Consider the following 26,980-nt stretch of genomic DNA (forward strand, 5'->3'; position numbering starts at 1 on the left):
GGTGGTGCCTAATTGACCCTCATTAAGGGTACATAAAAAAGAACACCAGTTTCCTAGTCATGTCACCTTGAAAAAGCTGCTCATTAGCAGCAAAACGCGTTGGTTTGACTTGCTGCTCCACTCGGATCACCTTTTGCCACTCTACCCCCCCTCCGAACTGGACCAAGGACGTTTCAAGCACTTCAATTGGGACGCTATACTGCACATCAGGACAAGATCACCACTTCCATAAAAAGGTACCGTGTGACTGGTGAGGACTTTGAGGACCCTTGCTGAGGTTCGATCACGTATCTTTGGATGCACCTCCAGTGGTGAATGTGTGAATTAACTGTCCGTTTAAGACTGTGCCCAAATAGTCCCTGCATTGCATTTTCATTCCTCTAACGAAGGAGGGGAGGGTATAAAATCCATCATTGGTGTTCCAGGCAGCTTTTCAAGTTTATATTCATTTTTATAAATTTTATCATTATTAAAAATACCTACATTTTAATTGTTGTGTACTCATCCATCCATTTGAGATCTACCTAGCGCTGCTATTTTCTTGTTATTGTGATATGGTTAGTAGGTTTGACTATATTCTACATTGAGCAGCTGCATTTGAACAACACACCCAAAAGTGCCTGATTCTACTGCAGGTATTGTTTCTTTGTCTTTAAAAATAGACAAATCCCCTGTTAGGCACCACCCGGGGCAGACATACAGAATACTGCTCAATTGGATACATTTGTTACAATTAACAAGTGGATACGAGTCAGAGTATATATCGGAATTCTGGATTAAATCTGTGTCAAAACAAAATGAAATAAATGTGTTTAAATTAAATACATAAGTATTAATTAAATATAACATTATATATAATTAAGATTGTATAGAAATAGACGCATAAAATAAATGGTTGTTAAAAGATATACAGTATGAATTAAGAATAGAAATGAAGGTCAGGGACAAAGGTAATCAATCCCATAGGGAAGACACAATGGCCCTCATTCCGAGTTGTTCGCTCGCAAGCTGCTTTTAGCAGCTTTACACACGCTAAGCCGCCGCCTACTGGGAGTAAATCTTAGCTTCTTAAAATTGCGAACGAAAGATTTGCAATATTGCAAAAAGACATCTCTGTGCAGTTTCTGAGTAGCTCCAGACTTACTCTGCCAGTGCGATCAGTTCAGTGCTTGTCGTTCCTGGTTTGACGTCTCAAACACACCCAGCGTTCGCCCAGACAATCCTCCGTTTCTCCAGCCACTCCCGCGTTTTTCCCAGAAACGGTAGCGTCTTTTCCCACACGCCCATAAAACGACCAGTTTCCGCCCAGAAACACCCACTTCCTGTCAATCACATTACGATCACCAGAACGAAGAAAAAAACGTGAGTAAAATTCCTAACTGCATAGCAAATTTACTTGGCGCAGTCGCAGTGCGGATATTGCGCATGCGCACTAAGCGGAAAATCGCTGCGATGCGAAGAAATTTACAGAGCGAACAACTCGGAATGACCACCAATGTTATTAATGCCGAGATGGACCCATCTAAATGATGGAAAAAACTACTAAGCATCATAGGCAGTGCCGTTTCTTGCGGCGGGCGAGCCGTGCAACCGCACGGGGCGCCCGCCGCGGCACTTCTTGTGTTTTTTGACCCCCATCCTCCCTCCTCCCTTGTGCCCAGATTGGCGGGCGGAGTTTCGCAGAATGACGAGGGTGCGTCGTGACGTCACAATGCACCCGCGTCATTCCGCGAAACTCAGCCCCCCGAGCTGGGTACTCGGGAGGAGGCCAGGAGGGGGAGCCAAGCGCCGCAAAGACGAGGGAGAGGCTGCAAAAGAGCGGGAAGAACCGCTTCAAACATAAGTCAGCCTCTCCTCTCATTCTCTCCCCCCCCCCCCCCCGCCATCATGTGTAAAATGGGGACACTTGCCTTGCATATTGTGTAAAATGGGGAATCTTGCTTGCCGTACTGTGTAAAATGGGGACACTGGCCTGCCGTAATGTGCAAAATGGGGACACTTACCTGCCGTAATGTGTAAAATGGGGACATGTGCCTGCCGTAATGTGCAAAATGGGGACACCTGCCTGCTGTAATGTGTAAAATGGGGACACCTTCCAGCCGTAATGTGTAAAATGGGGACACGTGCCTGCCGCACTGTGTAAAATGGGGACACTTGCCTGCCGCACTGTGTAAAATGGGGACACTTGCCTGCCGTACTGTGTAAAATGGGGACACTTGCCTGCCGTAATGTGTAAAATGGGGACACCTGCCTGCTGTAATGTGTAAAATGGGGACACCTGCCAGCCGTAATGTGTAAAATGGGGACACGTGCCTGCCGCACTGTGTAAAATGGGGACACTTGCCTGCCGCACTGTGTAAAATGGGGACACTTGCCTGCCGTACTGTGTAAAATGGGGACACTTGCCTGCCGTAATGTGTAAAATGGGGACACCTGCCTGCTGTAATGTGTAAAATGGGGACACCTGCCAGCCGTAATGTGTAAAATGGGGACACGTGCCTGCCGCACTGTGTAAAATGGGGACACTTGCCTGCCGCACTGTGTAAAATGGGGACACTTGCCTGCCGTACTGTGTAAAATGGGGACACCTGCCTGCCGTAATGCGTAAAATGGGGACAACTGTCAGCCGTAATGTGTAAAATGGAGACACTTGCCTGCCGTAATGTGTAAAATGGGGACACGTGTCTGCCGCACTGTGTAAAATGGGGACACTTGCCTGCCGCACTGTGTAAAATGGGGACACTTGCCTGCCATGCTGTGTAAAATGGGGACACGTGCCTGCCGTACTGTGTAAAATGGGGACACTTGCCTGCCATACTGTGTAAAATGGGGACACTTGCCTGCCATAATGTGTAAAATGGGGACTCTGGCCTGCCGTAATGTGTAAAATGGGGACTCTTGCCTGCCGTAATGTGTAAAATGTGGACGCCTGCCTTCCGTAATGTGCAAAATGGGGACTCCTGCTTGCCGTAATGTGGAAAATGGGGACACTTGCCTGCCGTATTGTGTAAAATGGGGACTCCGGCCTGCCGTATTGTGGAAAATGGGGACTCCGGCCTGCCGTATTGTGGAAAATGGGGACTCTTGCCTGCCGTAATGTGAAAATGGGGATTCTTGCCTGCCATATTGTGTAAAATGGGGATTCTTGCCTGCCGTAATGGGGATCTAATTTATCAAGGGCATTGCGGTGTATGGCATAATATATATATTTTTATTTTTTTTCCTGTGCTCAATGTGATCTGTTGGTGCAAGGTCAAAAACTGGGGTGTAAGGTAGTCTTTTCAGATGAGGCCATGCCCATTTTACAGAGACCACGCCCATTTTATCTAGGCCACGCCCCTTTGTTGGACGGTGTGTTTTTTTAAATATCTATGGGGGGCGCATTTTTTGTTATGTCAATGGGGGGGCGCATTTTTAAATCTCACACTGGGAGCCAAATTGGCTAGAAACAGCCCTGATCATAGGTGCAACTATCGGTTCTTGGGGTCGATTGTCATTATAAGAAGTGAGCAGAAGGGTCAAGTTTAACTAATTGGGGTGCCATCATGGTCTTGACAGTAAACTAGAACACCAACTTATAGAAAGAGGGATCATTACAGTGTGCGTGATGTGTGTTCAGACCCGCTCTGTAACATAATTGTGGAGGAATGTGTGTATGGACCCACTCCCGCACATGAATAGTAATGTGTGTGCCCTGTAATGTGTGAGATAAAATGCTACAGGGGAGAAAACAACTAGACCGGGTGAAATACTCCAGTCTTATCTCCACCTAACGTTGGCAGCAGATCCACCTTTATTCTATTTTCTCACTTTATCTGGTAAAAATAATTTCCTTACAGTGATCTCTCATCAGTGATCCAGGGAGCTGATGCGTTTGGACAACCTACTATCATAGCACACTGTAAGACGCCCAGTACCGCCCGATCTTGGAAGCTAAGCAGTGTTGGGCTTGGTCAGTACTTGGATGGGTGACCGCCAGGGAATACAGAGTTTAGTAGAACTCTCTATTTAGCCCCTTATTCATTGCCTAACACTGACAGCAGAATCACTGCTCTTATCTTCCTTCAATCTATTCACTTTTCTACATTGTTATTGGTCTGGCACAAAAAGTCTATCATTTGTGATTTTTGGGGCTGAACTAACTGGCACAAATCCAGTGCCTCTATTTTTTATATCAGCTTGCGGAATTGGCAGCTTTGGGCTCATAACTAAATTTAGGATCATACCTCCCATCATAATTGAAGACCAAAGATATATTTTTTATATTTATGTTATTTGTATGTTTGTGTGTGTGTAATTTTGAATATCCAGCTTTTAATTATTCTCATTAAAAAAGTTAAGTTTTATTATACTTACCTATATCTTGATCATTGTTAATCAGCCTAAGAGTGCACCCAAAAAAGAGTCTTACTCCTTCTCCACTCACGTTCTACAGTACTTTTATAGACTCAGGGTCCACCGCCACATAGAGTTTATCTGGGAATATTCCCCCCGATTGTCTTATTTTGGTCTCTCATAAAATTTGTAACTGGTGCGGAATCTTCCCTCTTACATGTTTGAGATGAGAAGCTATCAGGTCTATTTGTGGACAGCCCCACCGGTGAACCAGTTGTTGAAACACCTGAGGGTGAAGGCCCCATTTCCCGGATGGAGGTCGTGCCTACTGAGGAAGTCAGTTTCCCAGTTGTCCACTCCTGGAATGAATATGGCTGAGATGGCCCTTGCGTTGGCTTCCACCCTGAGTTGTATCCTTGACACCTCTCACATCACGGCCCTGATTCTTGTTCCTCCCTGTTGGTTTATGTACGTCACCGCCGTGGAATTGTCCAACTGCACTTGTATGGACTGAGTTTAGAGAAGATAGGATGCCTACAGGAGAGCATTGTAAATTGCCCTGAGTTCCAGGACGTTGATTGGTAGTGAATATTCCAGACTCGACCACCTTCCTGAAACTGAGCTTCCTTGGTCACAGCCCCCCAACCCCGGAGGCTGGCATCTGTTGTTAGCAGGACCCAAGAGTGGGTACTGAAGCTCTGACCCTCCACCAGGTAAGAGATCTGGAGCCACCATAACAGGGAAATCTGTGCCTTCAGCAATAGGGTTATACACTGGTGCATCTGCAGGTGAGACCCTGACCAGAAAATCCAGCTGAAACGGCGGGCATGAAATCTGCAATACTGGATTGCCTCGAAGGAGGCCACCAGCTTGCCCAGTAGATGGATGCAAAGATGAATCGAGACCTTGCGAGGTCTGAGCACCAAGCGGACCATAGCCTGAATTGTCAAGGCCTAGTCCATACCTTCTGAGCCACTGTGGTCAGTATCATCCCCAGGAACTGAATTCTCATTGATGGTTCCAGGTGAGACTTTTGGAAATTTAGGATCCACCCATGTTCTGTAAGAAGGAGACTAGTCAAGTTGATGCTGTGTATCAGATGCTCCCTGGACACCACCTTTATCAGGTGATCGTCCAAGTAGGGGACTATGTTGATTCCCATCATGTGCAATTGCAGCATCATCTTCGCCATAACCTTTGTGAATACCCGTGGAGCTGTGTAGAGACCAAAGGGTAAGGCCTGAAACTGGTAGTGGTGGTCCAGTATAGCGAACCAGAAGTAAGCCTGATGAGGAGGCCATATAGGGACATGCAGGTATGCATCCTTGATATCCAGGGATACCAGAAACTCCTCCTCCAGACCAGAGATCACTGCCCTTAGGGATTCCATCTTGAACTTGAACATACAAAGATCTTGGTTCAGGGATTTGAGGTTCAAGATTGCCCATACTGAGTGTCCAGCTTCGGAACTACAAATAGACTTGAGTAAAACCCCTTCCTGTGCAGTGGAGGAGGTACTGGAACAATAAATCTTGTTAGAAGCAGTTTGAGAATGGCTTCTTGCAAGGTAACTGTTGCTACAGGTGAAGCTGGAAAGTTTCACATTAGAAAACAATTCCTCCTCTGGTTCTGTCTCCTTATCCGGAATGTTGAGGACTTCTCTAGTAGAATAAATCAGGGTCTCAACACCTGGGGACAGAGAATTGTCATCTTCCACATCTACCTGTCCTCCATCCATCTCTGGTATTTCAGTATCAGAGTCAGACTGGAGCACCTGTGGGAGCGTGTGTTTATGAGAGATCAACAGATGGGGCTGAGGAGCCTGTCTGTGGTCAGCAGCCTTAAACAAAAAATAATCTACTGATTGTTTAAGGGTCTGCCTTTCCTGTCTGACGGTTGCTAACTCTGAATTAATATTAGTAATCATGCCCTTGAATGATTCTAACCACTCAGGTTCCTGCATACTACTACCTTGTGAGAGTAGAGAACACTGGGTACATAGGAGAGACCCCTTCCCCTGGAGAAGGTGTAAACTTAGTGTTACATGAGGGACACACAGTCTTTATCCCAGCCATTCTTATTGCAGAAATTGACACAGAGTTAGGTGAATAAACACAGTGCAGTGACAATACAGAGAGTGAAACAGCACAAAAAACCCCAGACAGCCCGTATGGAATAACACAGGGAGGATTGGGACCAGCACACAATACCACAGGCAAAGCAGTGCGCCACTGGATATATATATATATATATATATATATATATATAGTATGTATTTCGTAAGGCAGCTGTGTTACAACAGCTTATACTGTATGTTCCCCCTTCTATAAAGCCCCCTGGTACCAGTACAATTAGTGATTCAGTCTGTGGAGGAGCAGCTCTGGCACGCAGCCAGGCAGGCAGCAGCAGCAGGAAGTGGTGCCTTTTAGACAGTCGCACGGTCCATCACAGTTTATGCTGGCTTTAAAAGTGAAATTTTGTGTAAAAAAGGATTTTAATAACCCCCTTTACCTCAGCGCCAGTCTGGGGTCCGCAGCGGGCACCGCAGCTCGCAGCCAGGTGACTGCCGTGCCCTAATGCCACCACTTGGTACTGTGGACCCGCTATCCGGGTCCCCGGTGTAATCACTCACCGCACCGCATGTATTTCAGCAACCAGTGCTGCCTGCAAATAACAAACTAAATAAAAGTTTTGAAGAAGATTCTCTGGAGCTCCAGGGGAAAGCACCCGGCTCCTTGGGCACATTTATCTAAACTTGGTGCGCTAGGAGGGGCATAGAGGGGAGGATCCAGCACACACTAATGTTTTCTTAAAGTGCCAGGTTCTATTGGACCCGATCTATACCCCATGGTACAAATGTCATCCCAGTACGCCCAGGACATAAGAGAAATTAACTTTGCACCCCACCGCTGTTGCTACTTTGCTCTTTAGGGGTGCAGAAGAGAGTGTGAGGGGAGTGAGAAACAAAGAGGGTGTCAGGGAGAGAGAGAGAGAGAGAGAGAGAGAGAGGAGGAAGCAATGGAGAGAGAGAGGGGAGAATGAGATAGAGAGAGACGGTATCAGGGAGAAAGAGAGAAGAGCTAGATAGAGAAAGAGGGTGTCAGAGAGAGAGAGAAAGGGTGTCAGGGAGAGATAGAGAGTAGTGGGAAAGAGACAGAAAAAGAGAGTGTGTCAGGGAGAGAAGGGGGGTCATGGGGAGAGAGGGGTGAGTGAGAGAGAGAGGAGCCAAGAAGAGGGTTTCAGGGAGAGAGAGAGGGTGAGAGAATTTTGGGAGCAAGAAAGGAGAGAGACATGGTGTCAGAGAGAGAGGGAAAGGGAGGAGGAGCAAGAGACAGGGTGTCAGGGAGAGAGAGAGGGGAGAAACAGTGAGAGGGAGGGGGAGTGAGCATCAAGGAGAGAGGTGTCAAGAGAGAGAAAGAGGGGAGCAAGAGATGGAGGGGGGGGCAAGTGAGAGAGAGAAGGTATCAGGGAGGGCGGGAGAGAGACAGAGGGGGGAGCAAGAGAGAAGAAGAGTATTAGAGAGAAAGAGGGAGAAGCAAAGAGAGGAGCAGATAGAGGAGAGCAAGAGGGAGAGAAAGGGTGAGCGAGAGAAAGAGAGGGGGGGTAGTAAGGAAAGGGAGAGATGCTAGGCTTCAGCACAGGTCTCTGATGGGGGCAGGCACTTAATGGCATTAGGCCCTGCCCCCTTTCCACCCAGGAATTGCGGCACTGCAGTTTCAAACTCTGATGGTCATCCCTGTGCTATGGTTTAGTATGATTAGTATATTATGGATTAGTAATCCAGCAGGTAATCAGAGCCTGGGGATCCGTTGGGAGGAAGGGTTGAGGGGCGAAGCTAGGCTCCATACCTGACATTAAGCATGGGGAGAAAAAAACAGCCATCATGGTGTCATGGTGGAGAACCACTGGTTCTATGCCATCGACAGCAAAACTATTTGACATCGGCCATCAACCATCAATTATTTATAATCATCGATGGCCAAATAGGGGTAGAGTGGGCCGGCCGCACCAGGGCAATATTTGCCACAGTTTATTTATGTTTTGTTTTTTTAGCCATCTTGAATAAAACGTCTAAAATGGACAGGATTAATATGGGTAGGCCAACAAAACACTTGGAATACTTGATAACTACTGCATCAAATTGGGGGTCACTGACCTTTCAAGCACAAGTGTTTGATGCACAGTAGTTTCCATAAAATGGCAAAGTTGCCAACTATATTACCTTTTTAATTTAACTATATGGATTGACTTTGTGCAGATATACATACAGTATATGCATACATCACTTTACATGACTTTTAAATGTACTTTTTCTGAATTCTTAGTGGGGGAGATTCAAATGTTTGAAAAGTCGGTTGGGTGTCTATTAGATAGGAAAAAACAGACTCCCAACTGACTTTTCAAACATTTGAATCTCCTCCAATGAATATACTTTAAAGGTAACAAAGGCACACAAAAAAGAACCCTCTAAGCAATCTATCGCATAAAATCAGAGGTCATTTAACTTTTAGACCAGGGATGGGGAACCTCAGGCCCGCGGGCCATATAAGGCCCGCGAAGCCACTTGATCCAGCCCGGCCAGGCTCAACTAACCAAGGGAGATGCCGGGCGCCCGCTGAGATTTTGTTACCACTCCTGAGCTCCGGCTTCTGGCAGTGTACATGTGCGGCGCTATGGGAGAGACATCATGACGTCTCTCCCATAGTTCCGTGGAGTGGGCGGCCAGGTAAAAGGCAGCGGTCCGGAAGCAGGAGCTTGGCTTAGCGGTGCTACTAGGGGGAACATCTAATAGGGTACAACAACTGACTGGAGTCATATATAATGGGGCACAACAACAGACTGGGGGAATATCTAATGGGGCATAGCAACTGTCTGGGGGTATATCTACTGGGGCATACCAACTGACTGGAGGCATATCTAATGGGGCATAATAACTGACTGGGAGCATATCTAATGGGGGGCAGGCTAATTTTTAAGTTGATAATTTTTGTATGGCCCCCGAAGGATTTTATAAATATCCAAATGGCCCTTGGTAGAAAAAAGGTTCCCCACCCCTGTTTTAGACCAAAGCCTGGAATTCATAATTATTTCTAGAAGATGGAATAATCAGAAAATACAATATTTGTCATATATTTATTAAATAAAACTTGATTAAACACTTAAGTAGGAGGTATTGCCACAACATTTTACATACAGTAGCTGTAGGTCTGTGGACAAGGACGGGTCCCTATTTGTATAGACTTACATATGGTAGAGGGGAACCAGGAGCACTAATATGCCCACAATTTATATTTACATTAATCCGTGGTGAACATAAGTGATTAACAAAAAATAAATAAATACAATGGTGCAGAGTGGGAAGGGGAGGGCTGAGACTTGCTTTAAAAAATGTCACCCCCTTCCTTGTATTTACATACTGTACATTATGTGGCACTCCACCCCAGAGCTGGGCATTTAATACTAGGGGGCCCTCATTCAGATGTGCTAATGCAGCAGTAGGCATCATGCCTCCAGCTGCAGTACTGATACAACTATGTCCAAGGATGGGGTGATGTTGGTCACAATACCGACGGCTGCATCCCAAACCCCCTAAATCCCGACAAGCATTGGCTGGCTGCGTGACCCAAGGGGTTGCGCAAGCCGCCTGCCACAATACCTACCAAGAGGCCAGTAAAAAATATCCATCCTCTGACAGAGAACCTGGCCTACTGTGTACCCGGAGACACTCCTCTGTTTGGAGAAATGGAGGCCGTCGCTGCCCCCCAAACAGCATCAGACTGTCAATCACTGACAGTCTGATGCCGCCTTATGTCTGGCGCCACAGACAGGTACGGCGCACATGCAGTACGGGTCTGGTCCATGCACAAAGTACTGAATATCGGTACTTTGTTGCATGAACCGCTACTCATACACATCTCAATAAGAACCATAGTGCGCAAGCCTTCTACGTGTACATAAACAGGGAGCATGGACACGTCACGCAAAAATTTCACTTCACATGTCCCCAGCATCATGCACACAGCAGGTGGCACCTTTTCTCCATCCCACAGGTGGGACAGTACCCGAAAAACAGGACGGTCCCACCAAAACGTGATGGTTGGCAGGAAATGCATGCATTCATACGCATATACACACACACACACACACACACACACACACGCACTAGCTATATATATATAGGTTTTGGTTCTTGCTGTTCCTCACTACACGCTCTACATGGGTTAACTTACCTGAAGAAAAGGCTTTGCCTTGAAACGTTGTAAGACTTCCATGTTTTGATTGTTTGCACAGTTTTTTTGGATTTGCTATGTTTTGCACATAAAGTATTTACAAAGTCCTTGGAGTGCCGCCTCTGTCCCTTCCAGATATACCTGAGCCACAGGTGGGAAAGGCATGCTACCTATATATATATATAAATATATACACACAGCATATATATATATATATAAACACACAAAAGCATACATACAGCCTCACATGTATACACATGCATATAAACTGTTACACACTGAGTTACACACTTATACACATACATTTACACAGTCACACAGACACATTCACAAACATAGGGGGTCATTCCGAGTTGTTCGCTCGTTATTTTTTTTTCGCAACGAAGCGATTAGTCGCTAATGCGCATGCGCAATGTCCGCACTGCGACTGCGCCAAGTAAATTTGCTATGCAGTTAGGAATTTTACTCACAGCTTTTTCATCATTCTGGTGATCATAATGTGATTGACAGGAAGTGGGTGTTACTGGGCGGAAACTGGTCGTTTTATGGGTGTGCGAGAAAAAACGCTACCGTTTCCGGGAAAAACGCAGGAGTGGCTGGAGAAACGGAGGAGTGTCTGGGCGAACGCTGGGTGTGTTTGTGACGTCAAACCAGGAACGACAAGCACTGAACTGATCGCAGATGCAGAGTAAGTCTGAAGCTACTCTGAAACTGCTAAGAGGTGTGTAATCGCAATTTTGAGAATCTTTCGTTCGCAATTTTAAGAAGCTAAGATTCACTCACAGTAGGCGGCGGCTTAGCGTGAGTAAATCTGCTAAAAGCAGCTTGCGAGCGAACAACTCGGAATGAGGGCCCATATACACCTTACCCCAAACAATCACACACTTATACACATATTATACAAATACTGTAGTGTGCTCCTCTCCTCCTTAGTATTAACTCACTATCACATATTGACTGGGTGGGCCATGGGCACATGTCTGTATCTGCTCCTACTGCCTTCTCTCCCTCTCCTCTCACATGCTGCCTGCAGTGAAACTGAAAGCAGTGCCGTGTAGCCCCGCCCCCCGGCTCGGATTTCAACCCCCTGCCCGCTCCCTCTTCTCTCTTTGGAATTTATGCAGCTTGCGGTGCACTTTGCACTGCAGCTGCACACTGAACTGTGGGGCCCCTAGCAGCAGGGGGGCCCAGGGTAATGTACCCCCTGTGACCCCCCCCCCCCTTCCCTTAATCCGGCTCTGCTCCACCCCATCAAAATCAGTTTAAATTGATTTGATTATTGTTTAATTGACAACATACTGTACTGTATATATTCCATGCTTCTATAATGCTAGTCCCCACTTTTCCTGGTACTTATAAATTAGAGATTTCATGATTGCAAGAAATCTGTGGATTTTCTTATAGCCCCATCACTGAAGTACGAGTGAGACTCATCCTTAACTCTTGAAATTGACTGGAGGATGAGTTCCACTCGTTCTTAGCAGCAAAGGCTTTAACTTTGATATTAGGCATGATTATCCAATTAAAGTTGAATATTTTGAGTATCTAATATTTATAGCCTAAATTTTCCTGATAAAACGATATTATAGCCTTCATTTTACCTTAGGTGTTGCATTTTCTAATGGGCATAGCTGGAAAGCGATGAAACGATTTACCATCTCTACACTACGAGACTTTGGTGTGGGAAAGAATATCATAGAAGAGAAGATCAATTACGAATCTGATTGTTTAGTAAAAATTATTCGGTCCTTTAAAGGTCAGTAGTTTTCCCATGTGTACTTTTTTTTCTAAGTATAATCATTAAAGGTCAGTACACTATACAACAACAAAGACAATGTATAAACACACAGCAGTGGATCTAAAGCAGAAAACGACAGAGCAGGATTACGCAAACAGTGATGCTCTTACCCTCGCTAAACAGTCATACTTCGAGAACCGCATCTCCTTCCAGTCTTCTGTGTGCCGGAGCCTCTTTGTCACTTTTAACTCCCTCCTTTGTCCACCCCAACCTCATCTCCCCTACTCTCTGTCTGCCCTTGACTTTACAACTTACTTCCCATCCAAAAATGACTCCATACATCAGGACATCACATCCCACCAGAGCATCAGCAACCAGCCACCTCCTTATCCCTATCTCCCCTCCCCATCCCTCTTACCAACTCTAACATCTTTCTCCCATGTACTGAATCTGGTGAGGAAGTCATGGCCCTCATCCATCCCCCCCCCCTCCACCTCACCACATGACCCTATCTCCTCCCGCCTCCTCTGCTACTACTCGCCTTCCGTCTGTTCCCATCTTGCCCACCTCCTTAATCTAATCCCTCTCATCTGGCACTGTCCACTCTGCCTTCAAGCATGTACTCATCTCCCCTATTCTAAAAAATACCTATCCTTGATCCAAACACCCTCTCCAACTACCGACCCATCTCTCTACTCCCATTTGCCTCCAAATTCCTTGAGTACTCACTGCTTGACTCATTCCAGTCTGGTTTCCGTTCTCTCCACTCCACTGAAACTGCCCTCACAAAAGTTTGCAATGACTTCCATGCAGCCAAATCTAAGGACCACTACTCTCTGCTTATTCTTCTTGACCTCTCTGCTGCTTTTGACACTGGACCATCCTGTCCTTCTGCAAATTCTTCACTCTCTTGGTCTGCATGATACTGCCCTCTCCTGGCTGTCCTCCTACATCTCTGACCACTCCTTCTCTGTATCCTCTCATGATACCACCTCCCCCCATGTCCACTAACAGTAGGTGTCCCCCAAGGTTCTGTTCTTGGTCCTCTCCTTTTTTCCTCTCTATAATTCCTCTTTAGGTGAGCTCATTAGCTCTTTTGACTTACAATATAATCTATGCTGATGATACTCAAATCTACCTTTCTTCCCCTGTCCTCTCCCCTGCTCTCGTCACTCGTATCTCCAACTGTCTTCTTGGATGTCCCAGTGCTTTCTTAAACTCAGCATGCCTAAGACTGAGCTGATCATCTTCCCACCTTCCCACACACCCTCATCTTCCACAATTTCATTATCTATTGATGGCACTACTATCTCCTCTAGCCCACAAGTGCGCTGTCTTGGAGTAATCCTTGACTATTGCCTCTCCTTCAAACCACACATTCAGCACCTCTCACAAATCTGACATTTCCATCTCAAAAACATTTTGAGGATTAGACCCTTTCTCACCCAGGATGCTACCCAGGATTACAAAGAATGCAATAAAAGATGCAAAACAGTAATAAGAGCAGCTAAAATTGTAAAAGAAAAGCAAATCATTATAGAGAGTAAAGCCAATCCTAAAAGTTTTATAAATACATAAACAGTAAAAGGTTTAAAAAAAAGGAGAATGTAGGCCCAATACTGGGAGCTTTGATAAACAATGACAAAATAAAAGCGGATATACTGAACAACTTTTTTTCATCAGTATTCACCAGGGAGGATCAGACGGTGACAGTAGTGCATAATGACAGTGAAGGTAATGATCCTTGGCTAGATGCTTAAGTGAGGAAGTCCTGGAGAGACTAAGCAATATAAAGATTAATAAATCACCAGCCCAGATTGTGTTCACCCGAGGGTTATTATAGAGCTTAAGGCACAGCTTGCAAGGCCCTTATACTTGATTTTCTATAGTTCAATTAGATCAGGTATGATACCGAGGGATTGCCGTATAGCTGAGGTAGTGGCATTATTTAAAAAGGTATCTAAAAATCATCCTGGGAACTATAGACCAGTTAGTTTAACCTCTATAGTGGGTAAAATATTGGAATAAATTTTGAGGGGGGTAGCATAGAGGATCATCTGTGAAATACTAAGTTTATTAGCAAGAGTCAGCATGGGTTTGTGAGGGACACGTCGTGTCAAACTAACTTAATTAGCTTCTACGAGGAACTGAGCAATAATCTTGACCAGGGAAAAGCATTGGATGTGTTTTATTTAGATTTTGCAAAAGCCTTCGATACAGTGCCTCACAGGAGACTGATAATCAAATTAAGGGAGCTAGGCCTAGGAAATGCTATTTGTACCTGGATAAGTAATTGGCTGGATAACAGGGTACAACAAGTAGTAGTCAATTGAATGTTCTCCAGCTGGGCACCAGTAGTCAGCGGAATACCACAAGGGTCCGTACTTGGCCCACTCCTGTTCAATGTATTTATTAATGATCTAGAAATAGGCCTGGGAAGCACAGTGTCAATCTTTGCAAATGATACTAAACTGTGTAAGGTAATTAATTCAGAAATCATTGTGGAGTCTCCACATAATGACTTATTTAAACTTAAGCTGGGCATCTAAATGGGGAATGAGGTTCAATATTGAAAAATGCAAAGTTATGCATTTTGGGATTAAAAACAAACTTGCATCCTACACACCTATAAAAAAAGATATCGGGGAACTAGAAAGAGTTCAAAGACGAGCTACTAAATTGATTAAAGGGTTAGAGACACTGGAGTACGAGGAAAGGCTTATTAGGTTAAATATTATGTATACACTAGAAAAGAGGCGTCTAAAAGGAGACATTATTAATATCTTCAAATATGTAAAGGGTAATTGCAAGGAGTTAGCAGGGGATCTGTTTATTAAAAGAACTCTGTATAGGACACGTGGGCACTCGCTGAGGCTAGAGGAGAGAAAATTCCATACACAACGTAGGAATTGTTCTTCACGATAAGGGCAATAAAGATTTGGAACTCCCTGCCAGAGAAGGTAATAATGGCGGACTCTGTAAATGCATTTAAAAATGGATTGGACAGTTTTCTAGCTGAGAAAAGTATCCAAGGCTATAGCATTTAATATATTGACATTAAGTATCTGGAAGTGGTACGAAATATATTTGTCAATTGGTACTAAACCATTAATTCAGCTGGTGCATTATAATGTGCACAGCTTAACACAGAATACAGGTTGAACCCGATGGGCATTTTGCCTCTTTTCAACCTCATTAACTATGTTATACCCCTTTTACACTCGCAGGAAAGTTCATTCCCGGGAATGTGTCCCAGTATATTTGCCGGGACACATTCCCGGGAATGACCCTTTCACATTAGCGGGCTGACCCGGCATATTGCCGGGTCAGTGACGTCACCGCTGAGTCTCCCAGAGGCGGTGCTTGGAGATAATCTTCTCCAAGCACCGCCTCCTCCTATGAAGAGAACGGGTTCCAGGTCGCCTTGACCCGGTATACCCGTTTACACTGGCAGCTTCCCGGGACGGTCCCGGGTTCAACCCTGCTTTAGACCTGGGATGAAATCCCGGGATGCTCGTCCCAGGAAAATGTCCCTGTACCCATTTACACTGAGAGAAATCCCGGGATGATGCGCGTTCACGTGCAATATCCCGGGATTTTTCTGCGAGTGTAAAAGGGGTATTACTATGTTACTATGTTACTAAGACCCTTATCCACTCACTGCAGGGACGTGGACTACTGTAATCTTTTCCTATCTGGAATCCCTGACAAATGCCTCTCTCCAATCCAATCTATTCTCAGTGCTGCTGTGAGGATCATCTTCCTCACCAAACGCACAACATCCACCTCCTCTCTCCCACAAGCCCTTCACTGGCTCCTTTTCCCTTTCAGAATCCAATTCAAGCTTCTCACACTCACAAAGCACTCACCGACTCCTCTCCCATTTACATCTCTGACCTTATCACCCTCTACACTCCCACCCTTGATCTTCGCTCTGCTAATGCACGCCGACTCTCCTACCTACTGATTACCTCCTCCCATTTCTACCTCCAAGATTTTTCACGTGCTGCTCCCTATCGCTGGAATTCTCTACCTCTCAGACTCAGTCCCAGGCAAAAGAGTAAGGAAACAAACGACCGGGACCCAGGGGAGTAGGCAGAATACCGAAGCGAGAGTGAAGTGTATCGCAGGACAGGATTCCAGAGGAGAGGAGTAGAGGGGTTTTTGTTTTACCTTCCACCTTACCCAACAATTATTGCACTTCTAAAAACGTTTTTTTGTTCTTTTACTTTTCACATAATGCAGCAATGTAAAGGGGAGGGAAAACTTTGCTTTAATAAATTAAGGTTTATTTGCCTTCCCCTCAGCAATGGGGGGATTTGGGGGGTTCCTGGCACCTCAGAATGTTCCAACCCACCAGTTTGATTTACTACATTTTTAAATGTTTTTAAAAAATGTAATCTTTTATACCATCATTTCTGACTTTCTGTCTACTCTCTCTGGGGGGTGACACAGCATAGGTGGGCAGTGGGCTGGGTGTGACAGCGTGATCACATTATCATGGCCCCGTTCCCACTATGCAATGGAGAGATTACTGGCATTGCAAAGCGGGCGGCTGGGTTATGATCACGCAATTCATTGTGAAGTGGGCATCGCCAGGTGGATTGCGGGCAGCTGCGAGAGACTTGAATGCTCTGCTGGGCAGCTGGGAGCACCAGGAGCCTACCGGACGTTAGCGGGAGAGCATGCAATTATTATTATTTTTACATTTATTTTCCCCAACACATCTCACACTTTATCTGCTAAGACTGGTCTGTACATTGGGGGTCATTCCGAGTTGATCGCTAGCTGCCATTGTTCGCAGCGCAGCAATCAGGCTAAAAATCGGCATTTGTGCGCATGCGTATGCACCGCAATGAGCACGCACGACGTATGGGTACAAATTCCTTTTTGGTTTTGCACAGGTTCTAGCGAAGCTTTCAGTCGCACCGCACAACGCAAGAAGATTGACATGAAGTGGGGGTTTCTGGGTGTCAACCGACTGTTTTTAGGGAGTGCTTAGAAAAATGCAGGCGTGTCGGGGAAAATGCAGGCATGGCTGGGCGGGTGTGTGACGTCAAAAGCCGTCCCACCGTCGTTAGAATCAACGCACACGAAGAGTAACTACAGGGCTGGTCTTGTTTTGCACAAAAAGATTTTGCAGGCGCTCTGCTGCACAGGCGTTCGCACTTCTGCAAAGCGAAACATACACTCCCCAGTGGGCGGCGGCAATGCGTTTGCACGGTTGCTAAAAACTGCTAGCGAGCGATAAACTCGGAATTACGTCCATTATATTGAATTCTGCTGCAGTACATTATACTCCAAGCCTCTGCAGTCAGTTACATTGCCCTCCGCATCTTTCAGGCTGTGACTGTGATCCCGTATACAGCTGCAGAGTCTCTGGCGTCTTACCTCCTGCGGCCATGTTGCACAACCCTAGGACTACACAGAACTTTGATAATCAACTGTACACAGACACTGGGATTTTGCAAAGCTGCCGGTGGGCGCCTCAATACAAATTCAGCTGGCTGCGACATTTGCATATTTTTACAGTCGCTGCGTCCACATTCGCAGCTGCAAATGCATTTATGTACATTCCTGAATCAGGTCCATTCTGCAGCCACTTTCACCCAGTTTCCCGATATATACTCATTCTAATTGCAACTGTAGTGTCAGCTGCACCCATCCTGTAAGGGCTGATAATAGATCACGTGTACTAATACTTCCTAAAGTACAGTTCTTGCAATTAACTATTTTTTTGCAATAATTCTAGGAAAACCATTTGATAACACCATGATACTGAACACTGCTGCAGCCAATATAATTGTATCCATCTTGATCGGTCAACGCTTTGAGTATGACGATCCAAAACTTCAGAGGCTTATGACATTAGTGATGGATAGTGTCAGAATGCTGGGCAGCCCAAGTGTCTTCGTAAGTTCATCTTTATTGCAGTTTTTTTATTTAATTTACAGGGCTGTTAAAATTAAAGAACCTAGAGCACTCTGGAGTGAGATCTATGTATGGGGAAGGTGAACATTTGGTGAAACAATGCACTTGAAGAGCACTAGACTTGGTAAGACATCACTATATCAAAGAACAGGTCATTAGCCGCTACTTTCCGACATTTTGGCTACTCTGATCAACGAACTTCACTGCACGATGCAACTTTTGATTGCGAGTTCTTTTGAAGAACAAAGTGCGTCAGGAAAAGATGTCATACCCTGTAAGATCTGAGAGACCGCATTAGATGTCATGTGCTGGTTATTCCACCTGACTTGTTCTGCCATAGATAATGCTGTCTTCAAATGGAGATGTTTTTGACCACAATGGAGGACACACAGAGCAATTGTAGCACTCTTCAAGGGATTTGTATTGTGACACCGCCACATGGCGACAAAGTTTGTAATTATTAATATTTTTTCAATGGTTTCTTTCTTGTGTCACCTGCACATCTGCTGTTTGTGTGCAAAGCGCCCAAATGCCGTCTGATTGGACTCCCAACTTTAGTTTCCCAGCTTTATAAAAAAATGTTGCAAGTAAAGTGAAAAGAGTCTCGGTACAAACAGTGGCCCTCATTCCGTGTTGTTCGCTCGCTGCTAATTTTAGCAGAATTGCTAATAGGCTAAAATCTGGCAGTTCTGCGCATGCGTATGCATCTCAGGGCGCACGCGCTAAGCAAATTTACACAAAACTATGCTATTTTACTCACAGGCGAACAAAGCTTTTCAATCGCTCTGCTGATTGACAGAAAGTGGGAGTTTCTGGGCGGAAACTGGCCGTTTTCAGGGAGTGTGCTAATAAACGCAGGCGTGCCAGGTAAAAACGCAGGAGTGTCTGGAGAAACAGAGGAGTGGCTGTTCGGACGCTGGGCGTGTTTGTGACATCAAACCAGGAGCTAAACGGACTGAGGTGATCGCAATCTAGGAGCAGGTCTGGAGCTACTCAGAAACTGCAAGGAAATTGCTTTCGTTAGCTATTCTGCTATGCTAAGATACACTCCCAGAGGGCGGCAGCTTTGTGTTTGCATTTCTGCTAAAAGTAGTTAGCGAGCGAACAACTCGGAATGAGGGCCAGTGAGTGCTTCTCTAATATGTGTGGATCATAAATGGGGTGCGAACAATGCAATATTAAAACACATTTATTTGTAAAACAATTGCAAATTGAACGGCACGTGTATACAAAATATCATAGTCAATGAAAAAGCATAGGCCCTCATTCCGAGTTGTTCGCTCTGTATTTTTCTTCACATCGCAGCGATTTTCCGCTTATTGCGCATGCGCAATGTTCGCACTGCGACTGCGCCAAGTAAATTTGCTATGCAGTTAGGAATTTTACTCACGGCTTTTTCATCGTTCTGGTGATCGTAATGTGATTGACAGGAAATGGGTGTTACTGGGCGGAAACTGGCCGTTTTATGGGTGTGTGAGGAAAAACGCTACCGTTTCGGGGAAAAACGCGGGAGTGGCTGGAGAAACGGGGGAGTGTCTGGGCGAACGCTGGGTGTGTTTGTGACGTCAAACCAGGAACGACAAGCACTGAACTGATCGCAGATGCCGAGTAAGTCTGGAGCTACTCAGAAACTGCTAAGAGGTGTGTAATCGCAATATTGCGAATCCGTCGGTCGCAATTTTGAGAAGCTAAGATTCACTCCCAGTAGGCGGTGACTTAGCGTGTGCAAAGCTGCTAAAAGCAGCTTGCGAGCGAACAACTCGGAATGAGAGCCCTAATACAGACATAGGGCACAATTTCAGATTGAACACACCCCTACCAAATCTAACTCTCTCTGCACACGTTACATCTGCCTCCCCCCTGCAGTGCACACTGGGCCTAATTCTGAGTTGATCGCAGCATCAAATTTGTTAGCAGTTGGGCAAAACCATGTGCACTGCAGGTGGGGCAGATGTAACATGTGCAGAGAGAGTTAGATTTGGGTGTGGTGTGTTTAATCTGCAATCTAAATTGCAGTGTAAAAATAAAGCAGCCAGTATTTACCCTGCGCAGAAACAAAATAACCCACCCAAATCTAACTCTCTCTGCACATTTTATATCTGCCTCCCCTGTAGTGCACATGGTTTTGCCCAACTACTAAAAAATTTCCAGCTGCGATCAACTTGGAATTACCCCCATGGTTTTGCCCAACTGCTAGCAAATTTGCTGCTGCGATCAGGTCTGATTTAGGCTCACAGTGGAAAAATCATTCACTGGTAAGTGAGGTGCGAACGGACTTACAGCTGTCCGCTGACTGAGGGGATTTTTTGCAGCTTGGCGTACACATGGGATCGCACACTCACATGGCGAGTTTACACTCCCCTTGGGTGGCGACTATCTGATCGCACAACAACAAAATTAGTAGCCCAGTGGTCAGGTCTGAATTAGGCCCATAAATGTTATAAAGTCCTAGTTAATAGCACGACAAGGCATGTTCTGATTTGTGAAACAGTATAAAGGCCCTTATTCAGCTTCAGTAGCATATTTTGCTAAGGTAGTCATTCCGAGTTGATCGCTAGCTGCATCCGTTCGCTGTGCAGCGATGAGGCAAAAAAAGGCACTTCTGCGCATGCGGCGCAATGCGCACGCATGACGTACTATTACAACGAACTATGTCGTTTCACACAGGGTCTAGCGAAGCTTTTCAGTCACACTAGTGGCCACAGAGTGATTGACATGAAGAAGGCGTTTCTGGGTGTCAACTGACCGTTTTCAGGGAGTGTTCGAAAAAACGCAAGCGTGCCAGGAAAAACGCAGGCATGGCTGGGCGAACGCTGGGTGGGTTTGTGACGTCAAAACAGGAACTGAACAGTCTGAAGTGATCGCAAGCGCTGAGTAGGTCTGAAGCTACTCTAAAACTGCACAAAATTATTTTGTAGCCGCTCTGAGATCCTTTCGTTCTCACTTCTGCTAAGCTAAAATACACTCCCAGTGGGCGGCGACTTAGCGTTTGCACGGCTGCTAAAAACTGCTAGCGAGCGATCAACTCGGAATGACCACCTAAATCTCAAAATCTGCTATTGAAAAATCTCATGCTGGAGCTGCCCAGAACAGAGCAAGGCCGCCCAGCGCTGAGATCACATTTAATAATGTAACGCAGGCATCGCAACCATCGGGCTACTGGTGTTCCCCCTGCATAGGCTGCGCATGCAGGCGTTCCGGCACCATGTTTCCCCCCTGCATCGCCGTGTGTGATGTCACGCAGCCGCCCCTAAAACTGTCCGGACACGCCTGTCTGAAATCAGCAAGCCAAAGCCATAAGAATCAGTCATCAAATTGCAGACAATTTTCAATGACCCCAATTTTGCAGGTCTGTGTAATAAATAGATGCTAAAGGATAATAAGAATTTACTTACCGATAATTCTATTTCTCGTAGTCCGTAGTGGATGCTGGGACTCCGTCAGGACCATGGGGAATAGCGGCTCCGCAGGAGACAGGGCACAAAAGTAAAAGCTTTAGGATCAGGTGGTGTGCACTGGCTCCTCCCCCTATGACCCTCCTCCAAGCCTCAGTTAGGATACTGTGCCCGGACGAGCGTACACAATAAGGAAGGATTTTGAATCCCGGGTAAGACTCATACCAGCCACACCAATCACACTGTACAACCTGTGATCTGAACCCAGTTAACAGCATGATAACAGCGGAGCCTCTGAAAAGATGGCTCACAACAATAATAACCCGATTTTTGTAACAATAACTATGTACAAGTATTGCAGACAATCCGCACTTGGGATGGGCGCCCAGCATCCACTACGGACTACGAGAAATAGAATTATCGGTAAGTAAATTCTTATTTTCTCTGACGTCCTAGTGGATGCTGGGACTCCGTCAGGACCATGGGGATTATACCAAAGCTCCCAAACGGGCGGGAGAGTGCGGATGACTCTGCAGCACCGAATGAGAGAACTCCAGGTCCTCCTCAGCCAGGGTATCAAATTTGTAGAATTTTGCAAACGTGTTTGCCCCTGACCAAGTAGCAGCTCGGCAAAGTTGTAAAGCCGAGACCCCTCGGGCAGCCGCCCAAGATGAGCCCACCTTCCTTGTGAAATGGGCATTTACATATTTTGGCTGTGGCAGGCCTGCCACAGAATGTGCAAGCTGAATTGTACTACACATCCAACTAGCAATCGTCTGCTTAGAAGCAAGAGCACCCAGTTTGTTGGGTGCATACAGGATAACAGCAAGTCAGTTTTCCTGACTCCAGCCGTCCTGGAAACTATATTTTCAGGGCCCTGACAACATCTAGCAACTTGGAGTCCTCCAAGTCCCTAGTAGCCGCAGGTACCACAATAAGCTGGTTCAGGTGAAACGCTGACACCACATTAGGGAGAAACTGGGGACGAGTCCGCAGCTCTGCCCTGTCCGAATGGACAATCAGATATGGGCTTTTGTGAGACAAAGCCGCCAATTCTGACCCTCGCCTGGCCGAGGCCAGGGCCAACAGCATGGTCACTTTTCATGTGAGATATTTCAAATCCACAGATTTGAGCGTTTTAAAATGTGATTTGAGGAATCCCAGAACTACGTTGAGATCCCACAGTGCCACTGGAGGCACAAAAGGGGTTTGTATATGCAGTACTCCCTTGACAAACTTCTGGACTTCAGGAAGTGAAGCCAATTCTTTCTGGAAGAAAATTGACAGGGCCGAAATTTGAACCTTAATGGACCCCAATTTGAGGTCCATAGACACTCCTGTTTGCAGGAAATGCAGGAATCGACCGAGTTGAAATTTCTTCGTGGGGCCTTCCTGGCCTCACACCACGCAACATATTTTCACCACATGTGGTGATAATGTTGTGCGGTCACCTCCTTCCTGGCTTTGACCAGGGTAGGAATGACCTCTTCCGGAATGCCTTTTTCCCTTAGGATCCGGCGTTCCACCGCCATGCCGTCAAACGCAGCCGCGGTAAGTCTTGGAACAGACATGGTACTTGCTGAAGCAAGTCCCTTCTTAGCGGCAGAGGCCATGAGTCCTCTGTGAGCATTTCTTGAAGTTCCGGGTACCAAGTCCTTCTTGGCCAATCCGGAGCCACGAATATAGTTCTTACTCCTCTACGTCTTATAATTCTCAGTACCTTGGGTATGAGAAGCAGAGGAGGGAACACATACACCGACTGGTACACCCACGGTGTTACCAGAACGTCCACAGCTATTGCCTGAGGGTCTCTTGACCTGGCGCAATACCTGTCCAATTTTTTGTTCAGGCGGGTCGCCATCATGTCCACCTTTGGTCTTTCCCAACGGTTCACAATCATGTGGAAGACTTCCCGATGAAGTCCCCACTCTCCCGGGTGGAGGTCGTGCCTGCTGAGGAAGTCTGCTTCCCAGTTGTCCACTCCCGGAATGAACACTGCTGACAGTGCTATCACATGATTTTCCGCTCCGCGAAGAATCCTTGCAGTTTCTGCCATTGCCCTCCTGCTTCCTGTGCCGCCCTGTCTGTTTACGTGGGCGACTGCCGTGATGTTGTCCCACTGGATCAATACCGGCTGACCTTGAAGCAGAGGTCTTGCTAAGCTTAGAGCATTGTAAATTGCCCTTAGCTCCAGTATATTTATGTGGAGAGAAGTCTCCAGACTTGATCACACTACCTGGAAATTTTTTCCCTGTGTGACTGCTCCCCAGCCTCTCAGGCTGGCATCCGTGGTCACCAGGACCCAGTCCTGAATGCCGAATCTGCGGCCCTTTAGTAGATGAGCACTCTGCAGCCACCGCAGAAGAAACACCCTTGTCCTTGGAGACAGGGTTATCCGCTGATGCATCTGAAGATGCGATCCGGACCATTTTTCCAGCAGATCCCACTGAAAAGTTCTTGCGTGAAATCTGCCGAATGGAATCGCTTCGTAAGAAGCCACCATTTTTCCCAGGACCCTTGTGCAATGATGCACTGACACTTTTCCTGGTTTTAGGAGGTTCCTGACTAGCTCGGACAACTCCCTGGCTTTCTTCTCCGGGAGAAACACCCTTTTCTGGACTGTGTCCAGAATCCTCCCTAGGAACAGCAGATGTGTCGTCGGAAACAGCTGCGGTTTTGGGATATTTAGAATCCACCCGTGCTGTCGTAGAACTACTTGAGATAGTGCTACTTCGACCTCCAACTGTTCTCTGGACCTTGCCCTTATCAGGAGATCGTCCATTTTCTTTGAAGAAGAATCATCATTTCGGCCATTACCTTGGTAAAGACCCGGGGTGCCGTGGATAATCCAACCGGCAGCGTCTGAAACTGATAGTGACAGTTCTGTACCACGAACCTGAGGTACCCTTGGTGAGAAGGGCAAATTGGGACATGGAGGTAAGCATCCCTGATGTCCCGGGACACCATATAGTCCCCTTCTTCCTGGTTCGCTATCACTGCTCTGAGTGACTCCATTTTGATTTGAACCTTTGTATGTAAGTGTTCAAATATTTCAGATTTAGAATAGGTCTCACCGAGCCGTCTGGCTTCAGTACCACAATATAGTGTGGAATAATACCCCTTTCCTTGTTGTAGGAGGGGTACTTTGATTATCACCTGCTGGGAATACAGCTTGTGAATTGTTTCCAATACTGCCTCCCTGTCGGAGGGAGACGTTGGTAAAGCAGACTTCAGGAACCTGCGAGGGGGAGACGTCTCGAATTTCCAATCTGTACCCCTGGGATACTACTTGTAGGATCCAGGGGTCCTGTACGGCCCCAGCGTCATGCTGAGGACTTGGCAGAAGCGGTGGAGGGCTTCTGTTCCTGGGAATGGGCTGCCTGCTGCAGTCTTCTTCCCTTTCCTCTATCCCTGGGCAGATATGACTGGCCTTTTGTCCGCTTGCCCTTATGGGGACGAAAGGACTGAGGCTGAAAAGACGATGTCTTTTTCTGCTGAGATGTGACTTAGGGTAAAAAAGGTGGATTTTCCAGCTGTTGCCGTGGCCACCAGGTCCGATGGACCGACCCCAAATAACTCCTCCCCTTTATACGGCAATACTTCCATGTGCCGTTTGGAATCTGCATCACCTGACCACTGTCGTGTCCATAAACATCTTCTGGCAGATATGGACATCGCACTTACTCTTGATGCCAGAGTGCAATTATCCCTCTGTGCATCTCGCATCTATAGAAATGCATCCTTTAAATGCTCTATAGTCAATAAAATACTGTCCCTGTCAAGGGTATCAATATTTTCAGTCAGGGAATCCGACCAAGCCACCCCAGCGCTGCACATCCAGGCTGAGGCGATCACTGGTCGCAGTATAACACCAGTATGTGTGTATATACTTTTTAGGATATTTTCCAGCCTCCTATCAGCTGGCTCCTTGAGTGCGGCCCTATCTGGAGACGGTACCGCCACTTGTTTTGATAAGCGTGTGAGCGCCTTATCCACCCTAAGGGGTGTTTCCCAACGCGCCCTAACTTCTGGCGGGAAAGGGTATACCGCCAATAATTTTCTATCGGGGGAAACCCACGCATCATCACACACTTCATTTAATTTATCTGATTCAGGAAAAACTACAGGTAGTTTTTTCACACCCCACATAATACCCTTCTTTGTGGTACTTGTAGTATCAGAAATATGTAACACCTCCTTCATTGCCCTTAACATGTAACGTGTGGCCCTAAAGGAAAATACGTTTGTTTCTTCACCGTCGACACTGGAGTCAGTGTCCGTGTCTGTGTCTGTGTCGACCGACTGAGGTAAATGAGCGTTTTAAAGCCCCCGACGGTGTTTGAGACGCCTGGACAGGTACTAATTTGTTTGCCGGCCGTCTCATGTCGTCAACCGACCTTGCAGCGTGTTGACATTATCACGTAATTCCTTAAATAAGCCATCCATTCCGGTGTCGACTCCCTAGAGAGTGACATCACCATTTCAGGCAATTGCTCCGCCTCCTCACCAACATCGTCCTCATCCATGTCGACACACACGTACCGACACACAGCACACACACAGGGAATGCTCTGATAGAGGACAGGACCCCACTAGCCCTTTGGGGAGACAGAGGGAGAGTTTGCCAGCACACACCAAAACGCTATAATTATACAGGGACAACCTTTATATAAGTGTTTTCCCTTATAGCATCTTAATATATAATCATATCGCCAAATAAGTGCCCCCCCTCTCTGTTTTAACCCTGTTTCTATAGTGCAGTGCAGGGGAGAGCCTGGGAGCCTTCCCACCAGCAGTTCTGTGAGGGAAAATGGCGCTGTGTGCTGAGGAGAATAGGCCCCGCCCCCTTTTCGGCGGGCTTCTTCTCCCGTTTTCCTGACAACCTGGCAGGGGTTAAATACATCCATATAGCCCCAGAGGCTATATGTGATGTATTTTTAGCCAGTATAGGTATTTTCATTGCTGCCCAGGGCGCCCCCCCCAGCGCCCTGCACCCTCAGTGACCGTTGGTGTGAAGTGTGCTGAGAGCAATGGCGCACAGCTGCAGTGCTGTGCGCTACCTCATGAAGACTGAGAAGTCTTCAGCCGCCGATTTCTGGACCTCTTCTCTCTTCAGCATCTGCAAAGGGGTCGGCGGCGCGGCTCCGGAGACCCATCCAGGCTGTACCTGTGATCGTCCCTCTGGAGCTAGTGTCCAGTAGCCTCAGAAGCAAATCCATCCTGCACGCAGGTGAGTTCACTTCTTCTCCCCTAAGTCCCTCGTTGCAGTGAGCCTGTTGCCAGCAGGACTCACTGAAAATAAAAAACCTAATAAAACTTTTACTCTAAGCAGCTCTTTAGGAGAGCCACCT

The 26,980-nt window shown here is 46.5% G+C and overlaps 1 protein-coding gene across 2 annotated transcripts in view; it reads left to right on the plus strand.

Moving 5' to 3' along the window:
• The window catches only part of LOC134908939 (cytochrome P450 2K1-like), a 271,207-nt gene that overhangs the window by 167,381 nt on the left and 76,846 nt on the right, over positions 1-26,980 (plus strand). For both annotated transcript variants that reach the window (XM_063915201.1, XM_063915202.1), the window contains exons 4-5: positions 12,172-12,321; positions 18,056-18,216. In XM_063915201.1, coding sequence (XP_063771271.1) covers positions 12,172-12,321; positions 18,056-18,216 — 311 coding nt within the window. The remainder of the gene's footprint in view (positions 1-12,171; positions 12,322-18,055; positions 18,217-26,980) is intronic.

Source organism: Pseudophryne corroboree, chromosome 4, assembly GCF_028390025.1.
Source record: "Pseudophryne corroboree isolate aPseCor3 chromosome 4, aPseCor3.hap2, whole genome shotgun sequence".
Classification (NCBI taxonomy): Eukaryota; Metazoa; Chordata; class Amphibia; order Anura; family Myobatrachidae; genus Pseudophryne; species Pseudophryne corroboree.